At 30.6% G+C, this 23,916-nt stretch overlaps 2 protein-coding genes across 3 annotated transcripts in view; both read right to left on the bottom strand.

The window, feature by feature from the left end:
- The window catches only part of LOC114330172 (transmembrane channel-like protein 7), a 54,228-nt gene extending 35,502 nt beyond the window's left edge, over positions 1-18,726 (bottom strand). Inside the window, exon 1 of one of the 2 annotated variants that reach the window (XM_050661401.1) lies at positions 18,348-18,726. In XM_050661401.1, the coding sequence (XP_050517358.1) occupies positions 18,348-18,513 (166 nt within the window). In that variant the 5' untranslated portion in view covers positions 18,514-18,726. Of the gene's footprint in view, positions 1-11,279; positions 11,353-18,347 lie in introns of those variants that run through there. The other variant, XM_028279492.2, reaches the window with a different exon arrangement.
- Positions 1-23,916, bottom strand: part of LOC126892004 (uncharacterized) — a 502,972-nt gene that overhangs the window by 105,292 nt on the left and 373,764 nt on the right. The window lies entirely within an intron of this gene.

Raw genomic sequence — 23,916 nt, 5'->3', positions numbered from 1 at the left:
GCTTTTTTTAAACACTTTAAATAAGTTGTAATAAGTTTTACCCGAAATGAGCTTCATTTTTAGTTACTTCACGTTAAAGTATTCCATTTGGAATTTTACGAATATGAACCTATTTTTAATTAGCTATTATTCTGCTTCTACTAGGTATACAGACGTGATGTATACACCATTTTTTTAAATTTTTTACAGGATATATTTTTGCTAAGAATGTTTTTTCGACAAAATACTTATTATTTGAGTTATTTGCAAAAAACCGTCTAAAAACGTGGTTATTTTGTTGAAAAAATGAGCATATTTACTGGCAAATAACTCGAAAAATATTGACTTAGTGAAAAAACTCTATAAAACAAAAGTTACTTAGAATTAGTCAGTTTATCCATTTCCGGACTTACTTTGGACGAATATTTTTTCACCCCCAAGAGGGGGTGAAAACCACCCCCGCGGCAAAAGCACATATCGGCACAATATTACTTTTTTTCTTTGACTGGTTAGCTATGTGTATGCCAAATTTCATGTCAATCCAAGCGGTTCTTTAAAATTTAGAGGTTTTGCAATATTTTACCGTTAAAGAACGGACTAAAACTACTGCACTGAACAGATATCGATAAAGATAACAGAACAGAACAGAATTTCTCTATGTTGCCTAATTAGTTATTAGTTATAATATGTTCGATTTTTTGATAAAAATAAAAAAAATTTAGTAGGTCCAAAATGACACAAAATCTAGGCATAGGATGAAAAAGTTTATTTGAAGAAAGTGTATTTTTTTGTTCGTCTTAATGGCGGTACAGGCTCGTTTTTTTAATATTGTATTTAATTACAGAGTAATATCCACATACTAATTTATTTCTCAAATTGGGCTCTGTACCGCCATCCTTTATTATATTACGAATATGTGTGCCAAATATCTCGACAACATATTCAAAATTACGGCCGCAATCTTGGACCGCGTTTGTTGCTACCTGTTGATTGCTACTGTAGCCTCTTAATATATTTTGGCAAGAAATGAAAACCTATTGACATCATTAATTAAAATAAAGAATTAGAGATATTATTTGTACAGTAAACAAAAACAAAGAAAATATCTGATAAGTATCACATTCTAATGATTTGGCAGTGCTCTGACGTCAGAAATTTTGACCTACGTAATCTTGCTTTTGTAGTAAAAAGACTATAGCTCATTTTTCTTTCCTTCGTAGTGTTAATTACACCAATAATTATAAACATAATACATATAGTCTGGGCTGATTATCGGAGAATAGGCCATTTTTGGGAAAAGTTATTTACCAGCAATTTTATTGCTGGAATCGAATCTGATGATTGTATATATTAATAATATAGGTTTGCAAAGTCCGCAGATAGTGTGTTACTTTTTTTATAAACAAAATGGCGCCCGAAAATCGTGTTTTTTTCAATTTTTGCTCTATAACTCCAAAAATTTTAACTTTACACCAAAAACACTCAAATAAAAATTCACCGCAATTAAATTCTGCATAGAGACGTGTTTTTTCCGATTTACTTCGACGAAAACTTTCCCCGGAAAAAGCGGGTTTTTCCAACAAAATCTTTAATTTTCAACTAAACTTTTAGATAAGTAATTGTTAATCAATAATTAAATAACTTGGTAATGTAAAAGCCCTTTTTGTATAGATTATAATTCCAGAAGCCGATGGAAATTGAATGAACAGTTTAGCAACAATTGAATTGTTAATTAAAAATTTACGGTCGCTATAATAACGACAATAATTATGACGCATAAGAATAATTATGATTTTTTCATAAAAAGATACTATACCTATCTAATGTACTTTACAAAATTGAAATTGGACTATTTAAGCGGCCTCAGGAATATTTTAAAATTATAAACAATTTTTTGGCTTATAAACAAATAGAATATCTCGGGAAATATTAAACTAAATTAAATTGTGAAAACGGTATTCGAAAAACAGTGTCAGGACGCTTCTTTTAAAAGAAAAAACGTTTAATTACGACGAGTGATTCCTGAGATACAACCGGTGAAAGTTGACCGGAATTTACGGCAAAGATATAAACAATAGGATCATAATTTTCAAACCATCACCTTTTTATTTTTGTCCTCTTTCTCCACACCAATTTTCATATCCTTAAAATACTCATAACATATATTATTATAATAAAAACTATCGATAATACGTGTGAAAATTGCGAAAAATAGCAAAATTCCAATCAAAAATTAGGTTGGAGAAAATGTAACCCTCAAAGTTCAAAATCGGTATACGTTAAAAAAATGCGTTTTCTCGGCTTCCCATGGAGCAATTTCCTTCATTATTTTTTTGTTCCCAAGTAACTCGAGTAGAGCCATCGAACTAATGCATTATTAAATGTCAGACTTGCTTTTGTTTTGTTATAATAAAATAATTTATTTATTATAACACAAAATTTTAATTTGCTTAAATAAAAATTGTTTAAATAATTATACAGCTTTCAAATGAGAATATTTATGTTTTTAACTTTAAAAGGTACACTTGTAGTAAGTTTATCTAAAAAAAGCCTACAACTGGAAAAAATATGTAGTTTTCTGTTCTTATAAATAAATTAATCTATTATAACAAAACAAAAGCAAGTTTGACATTTAATAATGAGTTAGTTCGATGGCTCTACTCGAATTATTAGGGAACAAAAAAAGAATGAAGGAAATTGCTCCATGGGAAGCCGAGAAAACGCATTTTTTTAACGTATATCGATTTTGAACTTTGAGGGTTACATTTTCTCCAACCTAATTTTTGATTGGAATTTTGCTATTTTTGGCAATTTTCACACGTATTATCGATAGTTTTTATTATAATAATATATGTTATGAGTATTTTAAGGATATGAAAATTGGTGTGGAGAAAGAGGACAAAAATAAAAAGGTGATGGTTTGAAAATTATGATCCTATTGTTTATTTATATCTTTGCCGTAAATTCCGGTCAACTTTCACCGGTTGTATCTCAGGAACCACTCGTCGTAATTAAACGTTTTTTCTTTTAAAAGAAGCGTCCTGCCGCTGTTTTTGGAATACCGTTTTCACAATTTAATTTAGTTTAATATTTCCCGAGATATTCTATTTGTTTATAAGCCAAACAATTGTTTATCATTTTAAAATATTCCTGAGGCCGCTTAAATAGTCCAATTTTAATTCTGTAAAGTACATTAGATAGGTATAGTGTCTTTTTATGAAAAAATCATAGTTATTCTTATACATCATAATTATTGTCGTTATTATAGCGACCGTAAATTTTTAATTAAAAATTCAATTGTTGCTAAACTGTTCATTCAATTTCCATCGGCTTCTGGAATTATAATCTATATGAAAAGGTCTTTTACACTAACAAGTTATTTAATTATTGATTAACAATTACTTATCTAAAATTTTAGTTGAAAATTAAAGATTTTGTTGGAAAAACCCGCTTTTTCCGGGGAAAGTTTTCGTCGAAGTGAATCGGGAAAAACACGTCTCTATGTAGAATTTAATTGCGGTGAATTTTTATTTGGGTATTTTTGGTGTAAAGTTAAAATATTTGGAGTTATAGAGCAAAAATTGAAAAAAACACGATTTTCAGGCGCCATTTTGTTTATAAAAAAAGTAGCACACTATCTGCGGACTTTGCATACCTATATTATTAATATATAGAATCTTATAATTCGATTCCAGCAATAAAATTGCTGGTAAATAACTTTTCCTTGTATTTTGCTAATTAGCCCAGAGTAATACTTAATTTAGACATATCACAAGAAAACAGTTTCAGAACCTTGCGGAATTAGTAAGATTCTACTTTGAATATTTAGTGCAGTCACTGAAGGTGAATATGAGCTATTACCTCCGATTTCGTTGAACCTCCATCGATTTGCATGAAAATTGGTGAGTGGTTAGAGGATATCTCAAGAAACAAAGATGACATGGTACCAACTTGCGCTTTTACCCTGGGGGTGGATGCCACCCCTCCTCGGGGGTGAAAATTATTTTATTAAAAATAACCCCACAATTCGATAGAGGGACAAATTATAAGCAAAATTTGTTATATAAAATTATTAAAATAAATCAAAACTTTTTGAGTTATTAAAGATCAAAGATTTTAATTTTTCGTGAGAAAAATGCATGTTTCTAACCGATTTTTCATAAATAACTCAAAAACTATGTTTCTACAAAAAAGTTATTATTATCAAAATTGAGGCAAATAAAAAATCGAATAAACTCCTTACTAGGAAAACCTTTCTGTGTTAACTAGAAGTAAGTTATAGGTAATTGAATGTATATTTCTTTCGTCGAGTACCCAAATCAAAGTATTCAAGCTTAAATACCGGCAAAATGATGCGTTTTATAACATAAACTTAACAAACAATTGTCAAAGTTCATAGAAATATCTATCAAATAAGCCCTCGAACAAGTTGATAGCATTAAAATTTATGCACCAAAAATGTTTCAAAATGTATCTTTTAAAATTTTTTCCAAAAAAATGTTATTGTTTTTTTGTAAATAACTCCGTTAATTTTTAAGATATCAGGTTCATCTAAAAACTATTTAATAGATGACTCTAAGAGCTATTAAAAATGTCAAAATTAGTCTTTTAAACCTCTCACTTTTTTAACAATAAAAGGTTAAATGGCCCCAGTTACATGGTTCTCGCAGCAAAATTGAAATTTTTAACGTTTCTATCTCGGTTATTTTTTACTCTACGGAAATAGTATAATGAATAAAGTATTTGAAACAAAAAATACTAAAATTTAGTTATATATAATTTTTTACGTATAGTGAGTATTTTTGGAGTTATTATCAAAAGAAAATGAAAAGTATTATATACTTTAAAAATTGTGATTTTTAAATTGTATCTTTTTTTCAAAAATATGCATTCTAAACCGGTGAAAATTGTTGAAATCATTAACTATGTTAACCTAAAGAAATTCTTGTGAGGATTACTACAAATTTTAATTTTTGTGGAAATGGCGTATGTTTAATTTTTCACTTTTTCCTAAAAAAATCGAAAGGGTTCTCCTTATTTTCATCATAACTTCTTAATTTTGATGCTATTAACTTCTACTGGAGCTCATTTGATAGGTAGGGGAGGAGGGGGCTAGTTGTAACAATTTTCATAAAATCAAATATATCTTGACAGCGATTTTTCCCAATTATCACTAATTAAACACTCAACGCTAGTTTAACTCTTTCTGAATCAAACTGAACTGAAAAAAAGTTAGTTAAAAAGACTGTTATTTTTTAATCAACTAGCATTTTACCAAAAAAAGTGCATTGTTACAACTTACCCCGCGCTTGGGGCTAGTTGTAACATCTATTGGGGCAGTTTGTAACAGTACGATAATTTGAATTTTTTGGTATATTTCAAAGAAAATAAGAACGTTGCTCCTTTTGAAAGATGTTGCTCGACTTAATAACGTGGCTTCCGGTGTTCTTAAATACAACTGTAGATTTCTACGCATAACAATTTGAACCCAATTTGGACCAACTATTTTGATACCAATAAGAAGGAAGTTGCTTAGCACTGAGTTTCACGGCACATTGGTAAATGACAGTTTTTGCATCTTCATGGGAATTAATCCAAAATATATTTCAGCTCACTTCCGAATATACGAAGCCATATTACAACATGTTACAACAAGCCCCAACGTTTTGTTACAACATACCCCGTAGCACACTTTTGTATATTTATTAAAATAACTGTAAAAATATCTTCCTAATCGTAAAATTGTTAAGCAACATCAAAGAATAACTAAATTTAGAAAAGAAATGAACACCGAAAGTTTCATTTCCGTTTAAAACAATAGCGATAACCAAAATTTTATGAGTGTCAAAATTTTATATTAACACATCCAATTGAAGCTCGTGCACAAAACTAATATTTGCAACTATTGGGACCGTGCAAGTTCGGCAAAGCGACCCCTATTTCTACGCTCTATACTAAAATTCGCACTTTTAATTATATTGGCCAATTATATTAGTCCTGGTTACTGGATAATTGTCAAGGCCATAGTCCAAAAAAATAATAAGAAGAAAAAATATGATTCAGGTTATGTTATGAAAACGTCAACAATTGTATGTAGTAAATAAAATTAGTTATTAAAATGCAGTACTGCAAGCAAAATAAAATTAATTAAATTTACCTTTATATAATAATTGCATATCATATCAATATTGTGGAGCAATATATAATTTTTCTGCTTCATTGACAGACGGTATGAAATATACGTCAATTTGACAATTTCAATTGACAATATGAATTATTTAAGATAGTTGCAATATTTCTCCGCGACTCGCGCACGGTCGTTTCTCGTTTCCCCTTCCAAGTACTTGCACACCGCTAATAGTGGAGTCAATGAAGGTTTTCACCTCCGATTTCGTTGAACCTCCATCGATTTTCATGAAAATTGGTAAGTATGTAGAGGATACCTCAAGAAACAAAGGTGACATGGTGCCAACTTGCGCTTTTACCCTGGGGGTGGATGCCACCCCTTCTCGGGGGTGGAAATTATTTTATTAAAAATAATACCACTAATCGACAGAGCGACAAATTATAAGTAAAATTTGTTATATAAAGTTATTACAATAAATCAATAGTTTTTGAGTTATTAAAGATCAAAAGTTTTGATTTTTCCTGAAAAAAATCCATGTTTTAAAGCAGTTTTTCATAAATAACTCCAGAACCATAAGTTTCTTCAAAAAAGTTGTTATTACCAAAATCGAAGATAATATAAAAATAAATAAGCTCCTTATTCGAAAAATCCTTTATTACATATACAAAGTGAGTTATATGCAATTGAATGTATATTTTTTTTCCGCGAGTACTCAAATCTTAGTATTCAAGCTTAAATAACAGGAAAACGATGCACTTTGTTAAATATAGATACTAAACATTTTAATAAAGTACTTAAAGGTAACTATCAAAAAGCTATATAAGAAGTCGATAGCATCAAAATTAAGCAAGTTATGATGGAAACAAGAGGACCCTTTCAGATTTTTTAGGGAAGAATGAAAAATTAAACATACGTCATTTCCACAAAAATTAAAATTTATAGTAACCCATTTAAAACTTTATTTATTTTAACATGAGTAATAACTTCAATAATTTTGACCGGTTTAGAATGCATATATTTGAAAAAAAAATACGATTAAAAAAAATTTGAATTTTTCAAATTTTCGTGAATTTCATTTTCTTTTGATAATAACTCCAAAAATACTCGATATACTTAAAAAATGGTAGAGAACAAAATTTTAGTTTTAACTTTATTTAAGCTTTTTCTTTTTTTAATATTTTTTTACGATAAAAAATAACCGAGATAGAAACATTTAAAACCTAAATTTTACTGCGAGAACCATGTAACCGGGGCCCTTTCACCTTGTATTTAAAAAAAAAATAAAGGATTTAGAAAATTATGTTTAATACAGTGTTATAGACCTTTTACTTAGATTTGTAATGGTTTTTGGATAAATCTCATATTTCAAAAATTAACGGAGGTATTTTTAAAAAACCAATAACATTTCATTGAAAAAATTTTATAGCGGAGATTTTGTATGTATACAGGTTGTGGGAAGTCCAATTAGTCGTTTGTTGTAGGAGATATGAAAAAAGTTTATTTAGGTGAGATTGGGGCCTAGATAATATCAGAAGTTAAATACATTTCCAAATATACAGGGCCACCCATATTGACAGGGTGAAACAAAATTATCTTTTGTTTAATGGAACACCCTGTATATTTTTACATTTTTGGATTCTCCTCTATGTTTTATTTCTTAAAATATGTTTTGTGATGTTATACGAAGTAGTTTAAAAGATAATTACGTTTTTTTTTTCAAATTTCATAGCAATATTCACCCCCTGTATAATTGTAGTGATTTGACATCAGAAAATCAATTTATTTTCAAGTGATTTTTAATATAGTCTATTATTGTTAAAAATTATTAATCTAGCAAAACGTTTAATTTTAGCTAATACAGGGTTGGTCGAAACTGAATGAGTGTTTTCTCAAAGTTTGAGAGTATGAGTTTTCTCAAACGGAGCAGCCTGTAATGCCTGTAACGAACATTGTAATGAAATGCTATTGTATAGCACTTTATTATTTCCCACCTTGCCAGTGAGAACTGAATTTCTTTTTGAAATCCCTAACTTTATGTCTTTAATTATTTTAAATATTGTAAACGATTAAAAAACAATCAAATTAAATTGAAATGAATAACCAGTGTATATCTTCCACATTTACTTCATATTTAACGTAGCCTGTACCATAACATTGCACAGATTATTATCCCTGTATAGCAACGATATACCATGAATGTGAATTCATACTTGAGAAATGTCCTATATCCAGTCTCACAAAAAAAAAGGGATTCCTCAAACATAATATATATGCAGAGAAAATCAGCCAAAGTGATTTGCGATATCTAATTAAAGGCCGTACCAAGTTGGTTTTGTTGAATATAGCATGAAAGCACGACGATACTTTAGTGATAAGCGTATTTTTCGTAGTAGCTATAGTATGTTGTTTTATATTATGTATTACCTATATTAAATTAGTTTTAGTACGTTTCGTTTATCTAAAAAATGTAAAACAAACAAAAATTCTGTTTTTCCTGTAGTTGTTTTTTCGTATAGATATTGTTTTATATTGTAGTAAATTGAATTTAGTTTTAGTATGTTCCGTTTGTTTGTAGAATTATAATTAATTAGATTTGCTTTAATTACTAAAATAAATAAATTTTCAATTATATTTTATGTATTTGTGGAAAAGGAAACCTAGCATTAGCGGCAACATTTCTATAACGGCCACTTGTTTTCTATTTTTAGTGGCCGTTATTGTCAGGTTTTACTGTACCATTAATATTTTATTAAATTATGAAATATTATTTAAATAAAAAATTTATAAACTTGATAAAAGAAAGTTTTCTTAGAATTTACTCCTCTATCTAATTATGGGGTTATTTTTAATAAAATAGTGTTCACCCATGAGAAGGGGTAACATCCACCCCCAGGATAAAAACGCAAGTTGGTACCACATCATTTTTGTTTCTTGAGGTATTCTCTAACTACTTACCAATTTTCATGAAAATTGATGAAGGTTCAACGAAATCAGGGGTGAAAACCTTCAGTGACTGCCTTTTTGGAAATATAAAAGAATAATTTTTTCGTGATTGTCGATTTGCTAATTTTCTGATTTTTATTTGCTATAAGGTTTGAAAAATTAATAAAAATTATAAATCATGCACATAAATGTAAAAAAATATTTATTTTACTTAATTAAACGAGATTGCTTGAGCCAGAATGCTGAAATCTGCATTTTTATCATTAAAAAAAAAAGGTGGATTTGGTGCCATATCACTTTTGTTTTTTGAGGTATCCTCTAACTAATCAACAATTTTGATGAAAATAGATGAAGGTTCAAAGAAATCGTGGGTGAAAACATTTAGTGACTACACTTTCAGAAATATAGAAGAGTAAGGTTTTCGTCATTTTCGACTGGTTAATTTTCGGATTTTTGGTTGCTATAAGGTTTGAATAATTAAAAAAAATGCAATTCATGCACATAAATATAAAAAAAATATTTATTTTTCTTAATTATACGAGATTACTTGCACCATAATGCGGAAATCTGCATTTTTTACAATTTAAAAAGTAGGGGTGTATTGCACCCCTAAATTGCAAAAGCGCAAGTTGATGCTATATAACTTTTATTGCTTGAGGTATCCTCTAACTACTTACCGATTTTTATGAAAATCGATGAACGTTCAACGAAATAGGAAGTGAAAACTTACAGTGACTGGACTTTCAGAAATCTAAAAAATAATTTAAAAAAAGGGGTGTATTTCACCCTTAAAATGCAAAAAGCGCAAGTTGGCACTATGTCACCTTTGTTCCTTGAGGTATCCTTTAACCACTCACCAATTTTTATGAAAATCGATGGAGGTTCAACGAAATCTGAGGTAATAACTCATATCCACCTTCATTGACTCCACTACTATGGGAGGATGGCTTGCTAGACGGTGTCATTTGCAGGGCGATAAGAGAATAAGATTGAGCCAGCTAAATTAGTTAAAAACGGTCAAAAATAACCTATGAAAAAGCCGTGTTACTACTTACCCCTGTTACAACAAGCCCCTTGTTCCCCTACTCCGAAGTACTTTGACAAGTGCTTTACAAGTATATTCTATAAAATGCATCGTTTTCCCGTTATGTAAGCTTGAATACTTGGATTTGAGTACCTACTCGTCGAAAAAAATATACATTCAATTACCCATAACTCACTTTGAAATAACATTAGTTTAGTTCTTTAAGTGGGGAGTGTATTAAAGGACATCGCACACATCTTATGGAAAATATAATGTCACTCAAATTCAATAAAATTTATACCAATAGATTCGTTTTAAATTAACGATCAAATCTTATCATTGCGCCAACTCTCTATTTTTAAAAATAAGAGCAGAAATTGATATAAATAAATCTGAAATCAAATGGGTAGGTACATAAGTTAGAGAGAGAAAAATATTTTAAAATACCCAGATTTTCGGTACTCCATCAATCAGCGGATTAGTTTGACTAATCCGCTTAGCCCAGCAGGATTTAAGCTGTTATGAATAACACTCAGAGCAATAATGATTGTAAACTAACATTTTATGGACTCCAAAAATGTGATTTCGATAAACTTTAATTGCAATTTGCGCCGTAATTAATCATAATTAAGAGTTGGCGCAATGATAAGAATTGATCGTTATATTAAAACGAATCTAATCGTATAAATTTTATTGAATTTGAGTGACATTATATTTTCCATAAGATGCGTGCGATATCCTTTTTTATTATCTTTAATTTTGGTAATAACAGTTTTTTTACAAAAGCTTATAGTTTTTGAGTAATACGTGAAAAACAGCTTTAAAACATGCATTTTTTATAAGAAAAAATAAAATTTCTGATATTTAATAACTCAAAAAGTATTGATTTATGTTAATAACTTTATATAACAAATTTTGCTTAGAAGTTGCCCCTCTATCGATTTCTAGTTATTTTTTTTATTAAAAAAAATTTCACCCCCGAGAAGGGGTGACATCCACCCCCAGGGAAAAAGCGCAAGTTGGCATAATGTCATCTTTGTTCCTTGAAGTATCTTCTAACTACTCACCAATTTTCATGAAAATCGATAAAGGTTCAACGAAATCGGAGGTGAAAACCTTCAGTGACTCCACTAATTACTTTTAATCCATTTTTATTTTAAGACAAATAGACAAAAAATACATATAAACATATAAACAACTACATACAAACTCTTCGTTTGTGTTTCCGTTTATAACGATATTCTTCAATTATCCAACAGATCAACACCCATATACACATTATCACTTAAACTACCTCTTCAAAGTAAACATTTTAGCGAGTTTGTAAAGTTTATAATGTTACTACTGCCCACAAACTATTTAAATAAAATATTTTTACAATAGTAGAATATGATGTGGATTAAACAATATATCATTAAATTAAAACAATTTTAGTTTTAATTATTTGGTATTATCGTATTTTGTAGGTGACAGGTGAACCCGAACTAAAAGATGGAAAGGCAGTAAAGTATATGGTACGGTGTGGAAAAAAGTATGAGATATTTCTAAAAATTTTATGAGACATAATTTTTCTTATTTTCATTGAACTTTTCATTTCAATGACAACAGTGCAAGGAATACTGCTCTTCAATTAAAGATCTGGCAAATCGATCCAAATATCTATTTAGACCTCTTGGTTTTTCACAATCCAACAAAAAAAAAATTTTGATGAATCACAAAAAGAACAAATTCGTAAGCAAAAAAAAACAAAGGCCAAGGAAAACAAAAGCAATAGCATTCTTGACAAACATCCAGTTTCAAAATTTATTAAAATGGTAACAAGAGAAATAATATGGTAATATCTATGAAAACGAAAACAAAAAAAAAATGCAAACAAAAAGATGTTAAAGAAACGGTTATAATATGTCTAGGGCTTCCAATCCCGCAATACCGAGATCTCGGTATTGCGGGATCCCGCATGATGAGGAATTACAGGCGCGGGATCCGCGGGATTTGCGGACTCAAAAAAACGTACATTACTGCTGTAGCTACGCTCAAAATTATCAATAAACTGTCTTTGCGCCGTATTTTACAAAGACGTAGAAATGTGACTGCACTACTGATTTATCCCCAAAAGCCTCGTAGTTACCAAGCGTCGTGTGACGATGAAACGTTTCATCTCCCCACCGAAAAGTTCACTTCGAAAAGAAATTAATGATTTTGTAACGGGAATGAAGCTTCTTTTACAGCCTTTTAAATTTCTTCTGAGAGCAATGATAACGAAGAGGCTTATCAAGTAAGAAACACGTGAGAAACAATGTAGAGGTTCCATCATCGGGTTCCGATCTTAATCTTACATTGCAACAGGAGTTAGAGTTAACTATATCGTCAGCATGTAATATATTTACTTTGCCCGTCGCTATCTCGAGCTAATACACTTGAGTCCATTATTAAAATAGAAATGACTCTCTGTGAATCTGGGGAGTCAATGGGAACATATCTTACATTTGCATATAAAGCCTAAAAAGGAATACTGTCGACGTATCGAAGCCGAAAGGGCATTTTCTGCTGCTGGCTATATTGTGTCTAAAATACGCATAAGTGTGGCAGATGGCAGTTTAGATTTAGATATTGGCTCGTATGAATAAAAATGAGGATGTAGTTTATACTCCAAATTTTGGAGTACATACTCCATGCGGTAGTATCTACTCTTACGTACCAACATGTTTTTATTCATATGAAATTTAGTATAAACTTATATTTTATGCTCATACTCATGACAACATACTCGGAGTTTATCCTCCGTTTTTATTCATACCATCCAATATGTTGTGTTTTATTTGCAAACATTTTCAATTGAAAGCTTTAGCTAAATAATAGTAACTTATAGCTAAGTAATATAGCAACTAAATTAGTAAATTATATTAATTTTCAGTTGAAAATGGGTTTTTGGGTTTTTTTTTAAATTTTATTGGTGTATTTTTTGAAGAAGATAGATTTTTTATTTTTTCAGTATTTGTTACTGTTGTTTGTGAAAAAAAAAACAGTTTTGATCTCATACTAATAGTAATACTTAAATAAATGTGGAGTTAGTTGATTAATTTATTGTTTTATTTGCCTCATATAAATATGACTATTTTCAATATGCGGGATTGAAAATTCGTAGTCCCGCAAATACCGAGATTGAAGTCAGGCTGCGGGATTGGAAGCCCTAAATATGTCTCATACAGCTAACCCTCTTTAGTGTGCCCACATTTAGTGGAGACTATTTATACAAAATTATTATACAATAGTGGTTATGACCTTATTTATATGCATACACTCATATACAAATACAATGTTTGTTAATTTAAATATAAACACCATTTGAAGTTTATGCTAATTGATTATCACAATGTTTATCAAACTTTAAAGTCATTGGCCTACTTGTTTATAATTTAAATTAACTAGAGACTAGAGCATGAAAAACGATAATTTTATTTTTCAGCAGACTCATATAAATATGTACTAATTTTCAATTCAATGAAAATTGCTATGTAAATGGGAACAATGAAACTAGTAAATGAAAATATGGGAAAGAAAGAAGAAATAGATGGTAAAAGACCAGAAAGACACAATTCAGAGGCATTCGAGAGTTATTTTCTTCTTGCAGCTCTCGTCAGTTCGACATTTGACAATTAGGTGGAATACCATGATACAACAATGGAGACCACGGACAGGAACGAGAGCAAGAGGACGACCCCAGATGAGATGGGGAGACGACATTAAAAAGATAGGAGGAACGCACTGGAAACAGAAAGCACTAAACAGAAGCGAATGGAGGAAACTGGGGGAAGCCTATGTTCAAAATTGGATGAATTAAAGGGCAAAAGCAGAAGAAGAAGCTCTAGTCAATCCACTGCTGGATTGATGAAGGTTTTTATGTGCTTTTGTATCTTCAGAGATTTTTGTTCAAATTGTCTCAAAAATTCATTCAATTCAATATCATCCACATATTTATGTTAGTGATGGTCTTCCAAAAAAGCTAATTTGTTTGGTAGAGGAAGATCACTGGAATTTTACCGCAATTTTAAAACATCCACATTTGGTTGAATTTTCCTGAATATGGCAGGTTTATTGAGGCAAAGAGGTCATCAGTTAGCCGATGTTTTCTTGTTCTGTTTTGATCCTGACAAAATTTCTCATAGGTAGAGATTCTAAAATAGTTTCTAGCATAACCTTTACTGATTCCTTAACGTTCATCTATCTTGCCTCACTATTAAAACTTGGATAAAAGAATAAAGCCACATATGGTTGAAATCGATTTTTCAATGAATTTTTTGGTTGTATTTTTAATTTCTAACCAAATCGAAATAATGAGAATGATACTGGGCACCAATGTAATAAAAGAGGGAGAAAAAAGAATGAAAATGAATGCCGAAATTGAAGAAGAATTAAAAGAAGAAATATGGTCAGATACATAAAATCTCTTCGGATATAGAACATATAAAGAGACGCCAATACACAGATATACTGAGAAGGATAACTAACTGGACATCACTATGGCTCAGGTGTAAAGGAAGATCTAGAAAAAGATGACTGGATGATATATAGAAGATATAATAACAATGAATGTTAGAGATTGCAAAGTTCAGTGCAAAGACATGAAGAAATGGATAAGAGTCACGACCGCAGCAAAGACACACAGCAAGCCTTAAATGAAAGAGAAATAATCCACCTCACCCAAGAATAGGATATTGAATGCCATGGCATTAGCTATAATTTCTAGGGGTTGTAACGCTTAATGAATGGTTTAACGAATAACTCAAAAAAAGAACTGATTATGTGCAGTTAGGCCAAAGTAAATCAACAGAACTACCTAATTGTTTTGGCGTACCACAAGGCAGTGTACTTGGAGCATTATTATTTATTATTTTCATCAATGACGTAAATTATGTTGAGGCTCTGGAATTTATTAGTCTTTTTGCAGATGACACATTAATAGGGAACTTGCATAAATTTTTAAATATCAAAATGATATTCAAATACATAAGGTAACATGATCTTAAAACGCTTGCATGCGAAAAAATCAAATATTTTTAACCCGTACGCTAATTACGACGCTTTGAAAATGCTATAAAATTCAAATATCTTAGGAGGCTTTTGAACGTCCTTCTATTGGTCCGATGTCACGGGCCACGTGCTAGCAGTCGGAAACAACGCGATTAGGGTAGGTATCACGGGTATATTACATTTTAATCGTCTTTAATGGAAAATTCCTAGGTATTATTTATGTTCATCTTATATATTGTAATAAGTAGTTCCCCAATCAGCTTAGTTTTAAACTGAAATTGATAAAGTTGAGTGCTACTTTGTAATGAGTTTAAAACACATAATATGACGGACGAGGGTAAGTTTGACAACTTACCTACCGTTGATGTCTTCATGGTGGCAACTTTTATAAAAAGTAGTGAAAGCTATTCTATTGGAGAAATGCGAGGTGTCAAGGCAAATAAGTAAGAGTTATTAATAAGCATGTTTAAACCTTATAACATTAGTTTGGTAAATACCATTATATTATAGTATAGGGTTTACCCCGTGGGTTTGATCTACCTACCTCTAACCGAAGGATTTCGTATATCCTGGAAAAGATTACGGTGTAATTTGCATTATAATAAAGATTATATTTTATTGTAATGTTTATTAGTACCTACTGGAGCCTTTCATTATTGTGTTCAAAGCCTTCTGAGAAAAGATTATGGTGATTAGCAGACGTAACGATAGAACGTGTACATAGCCAACAAAATCCTTCTTTACAAAGTTAATAATACGCATAAATAAGAAGAATCATTATTGTAATTTTACAAGTTAATATCTTTATCGTCTCAGCTTATACTTACACCGCATCCCTTGGTAGACCGCAAGCTATAGTAGAAACCCGACTGTAGACCTCATACTATAGTAGCACCAATACTTTTTATTACTAAAAGTTTTACTAAATTACTTTTTTACTCTTACTTTTACTTTTTATTACTAAACTCTTACTTTTTAAGTACTCTTACTTTTATTACTAAAAGTTTTGTTTATTTTTAAGTTACTTGTTTCTTCTTTGTTCTTCAACACAAGAAACGACAAAAGTAATTTCATAAAAAAAACTTTTTGATACATGTCAACAGAGATAAAATGTTAATATTTTGCCTGTCACAGAAAAAATCATTTTTGCCACAGAGTAAAACAAGATATGTCAACTATATTATTTATCTATGGGCAAACTGCATTAAATGCAATAGCCCAGCGAACGAGCAAACGATACGAGTGGCCTATGATGTCAGACCCCAGCTCTCGCTTTTGAAGTTGTTTGAAACGGAAATTTTAGGCGCGGAACTTTGATCAGATGTTTGTATGTACACTATTCTTAGTTAAAACGTAATATTTTGAATATAACATTTTAAAACAAATTAACAATTTTATGAAAAAAAATTTTTTAGTGCAAGTTCCCTATTGTATGCAGTGGTGATGATATTGTGGAGGTTGTTAGAAGGATGCAGTGGTTGTTAAAAAGAATTGAGATATTTTTGGATGCTAACAAGTTAAAACTTAATGTAATAAAACAAAGTCAATGATAGTTTCTAGTCGGTATAAATTAAATAATATCGAATGGGTCAATGAAATTAAATATCTTGGATTTATACTGGATAACAAACTCAATGTAACCTCATTTTCTGAAACCTAATTTTCAATATATTTGCAAGAAAATATCTAAAAAATTATTTTTCTTTAATAGAATTAGCAAACATCTATCATTATTTTCAAGGATCACTGTATTTAGAAGTATAATTCAGCCCCATTTTGACTACTGTTCAAGTGTTTTATATTTAGGTGATAAAGGATCAATTCAATCATTGCAAATTTTGTATAACAGAGGTATGAGAACAATTCTTCGATGCAATCGCTACACACCAATTGAGATGATGTATTCTACTTTAGGTTGGTTTTCAGTTCAACAAAGGCTTTACTACCTTACCATGGTTTTCATTTTTAAATTAAAAAAAGGAATGTTGGCTGCATATTTTAATGAATATGTTACATTGAGGGGTCAAGTTCATTCATATACCACAAGAAATATTGAAGATTTTGACATTCAAAAAACTAATAAATATAGTACAATGACATCCTTGTTTTACAAATGTATGAATGAATTTAACCATCTTCCCCCCAGTGTTAAGAATGCAGTGACAGTTCAAATTTTTAAAAAATCAACAAAAACATATATTTTACCTGGATAAAAAATAATGTTTAATAAGTCTGTATGTGTTGTATATTGCATGTACTGTATATTGTATGATACATTTAATTAAGCAAATTCATATTAAATATTATAACAGTAAATTATTGTTAGTAGGATTTCTATTTCAATAAAGAATTTCAATTTCAATGAATGAAAGGACAATAATAGAACTTTCAGGACAATAAACAAATTAAAATAAAAGAAGGTACAGTACAACCTGCCACATCCGGACCGGTCATATCCAGACCTACCCATATCCGGACGAAAGGCAGTCCTGGTGTTGGATAACGCACCCTCTCATCCCGACTCAACAGAACTAAAAGATGGCGAAATAAAGTGTATTTTTGCCCCCAAATGTGACATCCCTCTGTAAGCCTATAGATCAAGGTATTATAGAATCTATAAAACATGTCTATAGATGAAAGTTATTGACGGCATTGATTACTGGAATGTATAAAGGAGAACACGTTTCAGAGGCTATAAAAATCTTGATATCCGGATTTTTTCATATCTGGATCGGTCTGTCGCCAAATTGATCCAGATATGGCAGGTTTTACTGTATTAAATAAGGAGGACACTTAAATAGAATTAGAGGCTTTTAAATACCTCACAGACTATTAAAGTATGGCATAAAATAAACAAAAGAAGCTAAATCCTCAATCTTTGTTTCAATAACAAAGAACCTGAGCAAGATAAATCTGTTTTAGTACCTAGAACTAGAAATTCAACAAAAAGGGAACATTTTAAAAATACACTTGGCGAAGAGAATGAAGCAAAGTATTGAAGAAATTATCTGATCATCATAGTTAAAATGAAAATTAAATCTCATCTAATTAATAAGCTAGAAAAGAATTCCTATTGGATTTCTTAAAAACAAAAAAATACAGATATGACACTTATACTAAGTAGAGCATTAAGTTATTATCATACAAGAGTAATTTTTATATTTGTTACTAAGTAAATTTCACTGGAAATTCCACTAAATTTTTAAATACATGCAAAGAATGAAGAAAAAATTGGATACTTACCTCCTCTGTTTAGTTTACTGGGTAGAAGTGTGTGTAAGTGTTTGGGATCCCTCTGCAAAACTTCAATTTCCGTATCAGCAGGGTAACTTTCTTGATAAAACTCCGAACCAGCCTCTTCCCAGCCCTGGGACCGGGTATTTTTCTTCCTGTTTGCACCCCCTGACATTTTACAGTTTGCTTTGGCTTTATTTTATAAATGAAGAAGCAAATATTTTCATACTGATAACGTGTTTTTACTGTAGTAGAAGAGTAGTTTGTTATCTGTTTGATGACATCTCATCTCACCTCATTGATACTTTCGATAATATTTGATTTTAATTAATTTGATAGTGAGTCAGTGAGAGAATCCTTTCCTTCCTTAAACAAGGAAAGAGAGGGGGGAATAATGAAAGTTGAATACCGGAATGAAGTTAGGAACGATTTGGTGACGTTTGCTTCAATTATCACATGGAAGGCAGCATAGCATTGGCGTACTCTAGGATATTAAAGAACGTTTGTTAAATAATAATATTTAAATAAAAAATAATTTGTATTTAAAAATGTTGAATGGGTTGCATATGTGAGTTCATGATGAATGAAAATAAAAGAGAGAAGTACTTACAATCATTGATTGTATTACTCCGACGATCGGTTTCGCTGTCTATAATTTGCACAGCTTCGCTGGTGTCGCTCCTGGCGGATTACTAATTCAACTTTCACCGGTAATTTGTAAATTTATTATTTAATTGTTATCACTTAATATTTACAACGCTAAAAAGTAATTAAATTGTAACAGATTTTTTTAAGATTTTGCTAATCATTTTGACGTTCTATTGATGAAATATTAATTTCTTAATTCGGATTACTTTCACAATTATCGTGTAGATGGCGCCAAGATTAATTAATTTATTTATAATTACATATTACGGAACATTAAAAAAAAGTAAATTCAGTATTTAAAACGTAAGTATATTTAAGGTAAAAATATATACCACAACTTTGACCAACTAATATTTTTTATAATTAATGTTTTTAATTTTAATTTTAAATTAATCACTTTGACATTTATGTCAAATTTCCGGTAAACGTTTACAGACTTGCCACTACTGGCGCTCGCGAATTTATAAACATCCCCTCTACGTACGAGCTCACAGCGTATAGTACCTATGTATACAGTATACTCTTACCGGGACCTGATGATGTTGTGCAAATTAAAGACAGAGAAACCGGTCGTCGGACCCGTCGGAATAATATAATAAATGTCTCTTTTTTATTTTTATTTCAATTTGTATTTATTTATAAAATCTTTAAACGATCTACCCTCTCGGGTGTAAGTATTGTATTTGTTTAACAACGACCAAATTGTATGTAGTAGAGAATCTACACTAACCGGCACAAAATTCCGCCGTTAAAAATGTTTGATTAAGTTTGACAATTTATAACTTTATTTATTATCTGTACTTCGATTTTCAAGATTCTTACATCAGTTTGTAGGTACATGTATTGATATCGTTTGTTATGATTCCAGTAAGAAAATTTTTGCTTAAATGCCATTATACAGGGGCGAATCTATTTTCTTGTAAGAGTAGCACAATTTTGTAAATAAAAACACTGACTAATAAACAAAAATATCTTAAATAGAGGTTGTATTAATAAGATTAGAATGTCTCACACGCAGACCAGATCTCAATCATATCGAGTATTTATGGGATGAATTGAAAATAGCTATTCGCCGTCATCCTAGGCCTCCAGAAAATTTGGTACAGTTATGGCCCTGATAGAGGAATATCGGGCTGTTCACCAGGCAGGGATAAGATATCTTATCTATTCGATGCCAAACAGATTGCGAGTAATCGTTGCTGCGAGAGTTGGAGATTGAATTGTTTTGAAATTAATTTTGTTTTGTGTTGTTAATCTTTGTGCGTTTGATATAATTAAATACACCTTCAAAGCAATGTTTTTATTTACCGTTCTTACAAAAAAGGAATATTCGGATAATTCAAAAAACAAAATGTTTCCGATGATATCTCCAAGGAGATGTCTTCGAGATAATACGAAGGGTGTATGAAACAAAATCAGCCCTTCAATTTTTCCACGGAATTTTTTAAAGTTAGGAGAAAATACATGCTTCCATTCGCCCCCGTATAATGGTATCTAAGCAAAAAAAATTTGTTACTGGAATATCGAATATCGAACGATATCAATACATGTACCTACAAACTGATTCAAGAATCTTGAAAATCGGAGCACAAATAATAAAGTTATAGATTGTCAAGCTTAATCAAAAATTTTAAGTGGCGGAATTTTGTGCCGGTGAGTATATATTTATATACAGGGTGAGCCAAAGAAAACACTCCACCTCGATATTTGACAGTAGTTATTAGATTTTAAGGAAATACCGAAACAGGTCGATTTTTGATCTAAGGGGGCACATTTTTACGGAACATACATCTCTCATTTATCAACCCCTTCCGTTCCACTTCCTCCACCCCTTATTTTTAAATAGAGAATAGGGGTCGCGTGCTAGCTCATTTGAAAGGTTATTTAATTCTCTATTCAGTAATATAAACATTAATATAATTATTTATACAGGGTGTCCAAGAAATAAATATTTTAATTAAATTAATTGACACAAAAAGAAGAATGTATGTAATTTATTTAATTCAGAATACATTCTACTGCTGTCACAAAACAGAAAAAAATGTTTTTTGATAAATAAACGTTGATTTTCGCTTAATTTCAATGTTCAAGCTGCCACCTATCTGCCTATTGGTAGTTTGAATATTGAATTTAAGCAACAAACAATGTTTATTTATCAAATAAACATTTTTTTCTGTTTTCTGTCAGCAGTAGAATATGGTTATATACTAATGGTATTACCTTGTAATCAATTATAGATTGTAAGATAAAGCTGCGTTAATATTGTTGCGTTTTTCTGTGGATTCAGGAATTACGTGAAACAAAGCATAGTTTAACTACCTTTCTTTAACTCATTAACTATAAAAACTCGCTAAATAACAAATATCTTAAGAGCGTAGGCGCAAAATTTCAGACCAATGCTTTTTAAATACATTCATTTTTGTCGAATCCTGAAAAAACTAATAAATATTTTTGAAAAATTTAAACGCAGAATGAAAGATTACATTATTACCGAGGGCCGAAAGTCTCTTAGAATAAACAAAAAGTTTCTTTTGAATAATATATTTAAAATTAAAAATCACACTAAATTTCCTCTTTTTCACCCCCTGTGACTTATTAAAATAAACATTAAAGAAGTTTTCAGGGACTCTCGGCAATAATGTAATCTTTCATTGTGCGTTTAAATTTTTCAAAAATACCTACTTATTAGTTTTCTCAGGATTCGAAAAAAATCTTCTTCTTCTTCTTTAAGTACCGTGCCCAAATTTTTAGGCGTAGGTAGCTTCCATAACAATTTGCCGATATCGTTCTCGATCTTGTGCGGCATGTAACAATTGATCTGCTGATAAGAATGCCATGAATATTTCTTTCGACCAATTCCTCTTTTTCCGTCGATCTTTCCATTGAGTATTAACTGCAGCATCCTGTATCTGCTACCTCTCATTATATGCCCCAGATATTCAAGTTTTCTCTTTTTTATCATCTTCATTAAGTCACCTTCGCCTTGACCTACTCTGTTTAAGACTTCTCTGTTTGAAATGCGTTGAACCCAAGATATTCTGAGCATTCCACGATACGACCACATCTCAAAGGCTTCTAATTTGTTCATCATGTTAACCTTCATGTTTCAGGTTTCACATCCATATAGTAATACAGGATACACATAACATTTTAGGAACTTGATTCTTAGTTGTAAGTTCAGCTGAGATTTGCTCAGAATAGATCTAACCCAAGTAGCAATTTGTCGACGCGACAACGTTGTCTACCGCGTGGCAACGTTTTGTTACAACGTTTGTTATTGCCTAGAAGACGACCCTATTCTGCACTAATTTGGTGGAAGATTTTTGAGTTGTCTTGACGTTGCCTAGGCAACCTCCTATGAAGCAACATCGTTTCGTAAGCGTTACATAAGACAACTGAAGCGACTATAAAAAGAACCTGCGCGTGCAATGGGTGCTCAAGGAGTCAGACTAGTTATGTTTTTTTACCTATATTTTTAACACCTGTATGGTGAATGCGAAAACCAAAATGGTAACTATTTTGACATCGTATTAGGTATTTAAATTTATATAAATACATAAAGGACTTAAACAAAATTACCTGATCTGAAAATTTATAAACGCATCTCAGATTACCGTCAAATATGGATATTTCACCTTTAAAAACACACGCGCTACTTTTTTACGACATTTTTGACAAAAAATATGCAAATTTAAAAAAATCAAATTTTAATATAAAAGTTAAAATTTATGTTAAAGATGTTCTGTATAAATTTAATGTATTGATGGTGCTTTTAAAGGTATCAGAAAAAGGTATCATTTTTTATATTCTGTATTTTCATTTTCTTTACATCCCAAAAATCTCAAGTAAAACCAAAATGGTGCATTAAACAATATTACCTTATTACTAAAAAAATACCTTATTACCAACCCTAGACCGATAAGACAACTTAGAAGTCCAATCGCCAACCAAGCCCGGCCGCGCTGACTATCTCAACCATTTTAGAACGCACCCTCTTATTGGGTGACAGAGAGGTCATTTGACCAGTGTCAAAAGTGTAGCATTCTCCTTAACAGCGTTGCCACATTTTGGAGATTTCTACTTTTTTGGTAGATTTTTGATATTTTTTAAAATATTCTAGTAGGTAATATTGCTTAGTAAATTTTTGTTATATTTCAACATTTTGTTATGACTAAAATAAAATTTGCTTTTTAATAGTATTTACCCCATTTCTAAATTAATTTTCACACATTTGGTTACAATTTCCCAATCCGAAAATAAGACCGAAAATAAGATTCAGAATAATTAGGTCATTACCGAAAATAAGATTCAGGACGTAGATGATGAATATTACAGAGAAATGAAACTGGAAACTGGATTCTTGTGTAACAAACTTGCAGATTTCAAGTAACAGTGCAAGCAGTATTTCAGGTGTTATTGAAGAGTTCTGGCATTCGGTGAGCCTATTAGAAGCTAACGATGGAAAACTAAAATATCTAAACATATGTAACTTTGCAAAACACAAAATGTTGTGTTCACGTGTTTCTAATGTTAAATGCGAAACAATTGTTTGAAGAATTTGATCCAGACATGCAGCTGTTAAAATTAGTGGATGACAAAATATTCTAGTTGTTAAATGTACCTATTCATTTTTTTCGAATCATGAGGAAACTATAATAAGTATTTTTGAAAAATTTAAACGCAGAATGAAAGACTGCATTATTTAGAAAAACCAAAACGTTTCTTTTGAATGAGATATTTGGAATTAAAATGACACTACATTTTGTCTTTTTTTCACCCCTGTAACTTATTAAAATAAACATTATAGAAGTTTTCAGGGACTTTCGGTCCTCGGTAATAAGGTAATCTTTCTTTCTGCGTTTAAATTTTTCAAAATACTTATTAGTTTTCTCAGGATTCGCAAAAAATGAAAACATTTAAAATACATTGA

The sequence above is a fragment of the Diabrotica virgifera genome, chromosome 9 (assembly GCF_917563875.1).
Source record: "Diabrotica virgifera virgifera chromosome 9, PGI_DIABVI_V3a".
Taxonomy (NCBI): domain Eukaryota; kingdom Metazoa; phylum Arthropoda; class Insecta; order Coleoptera; family Chrysomelidae; genus Diabrotica; species Diabrotica virgifera.
Note: the sequence above shows the minus strand (reverse complement) of the source record. Positions and strands in the feature narration are given on the sequence as shown.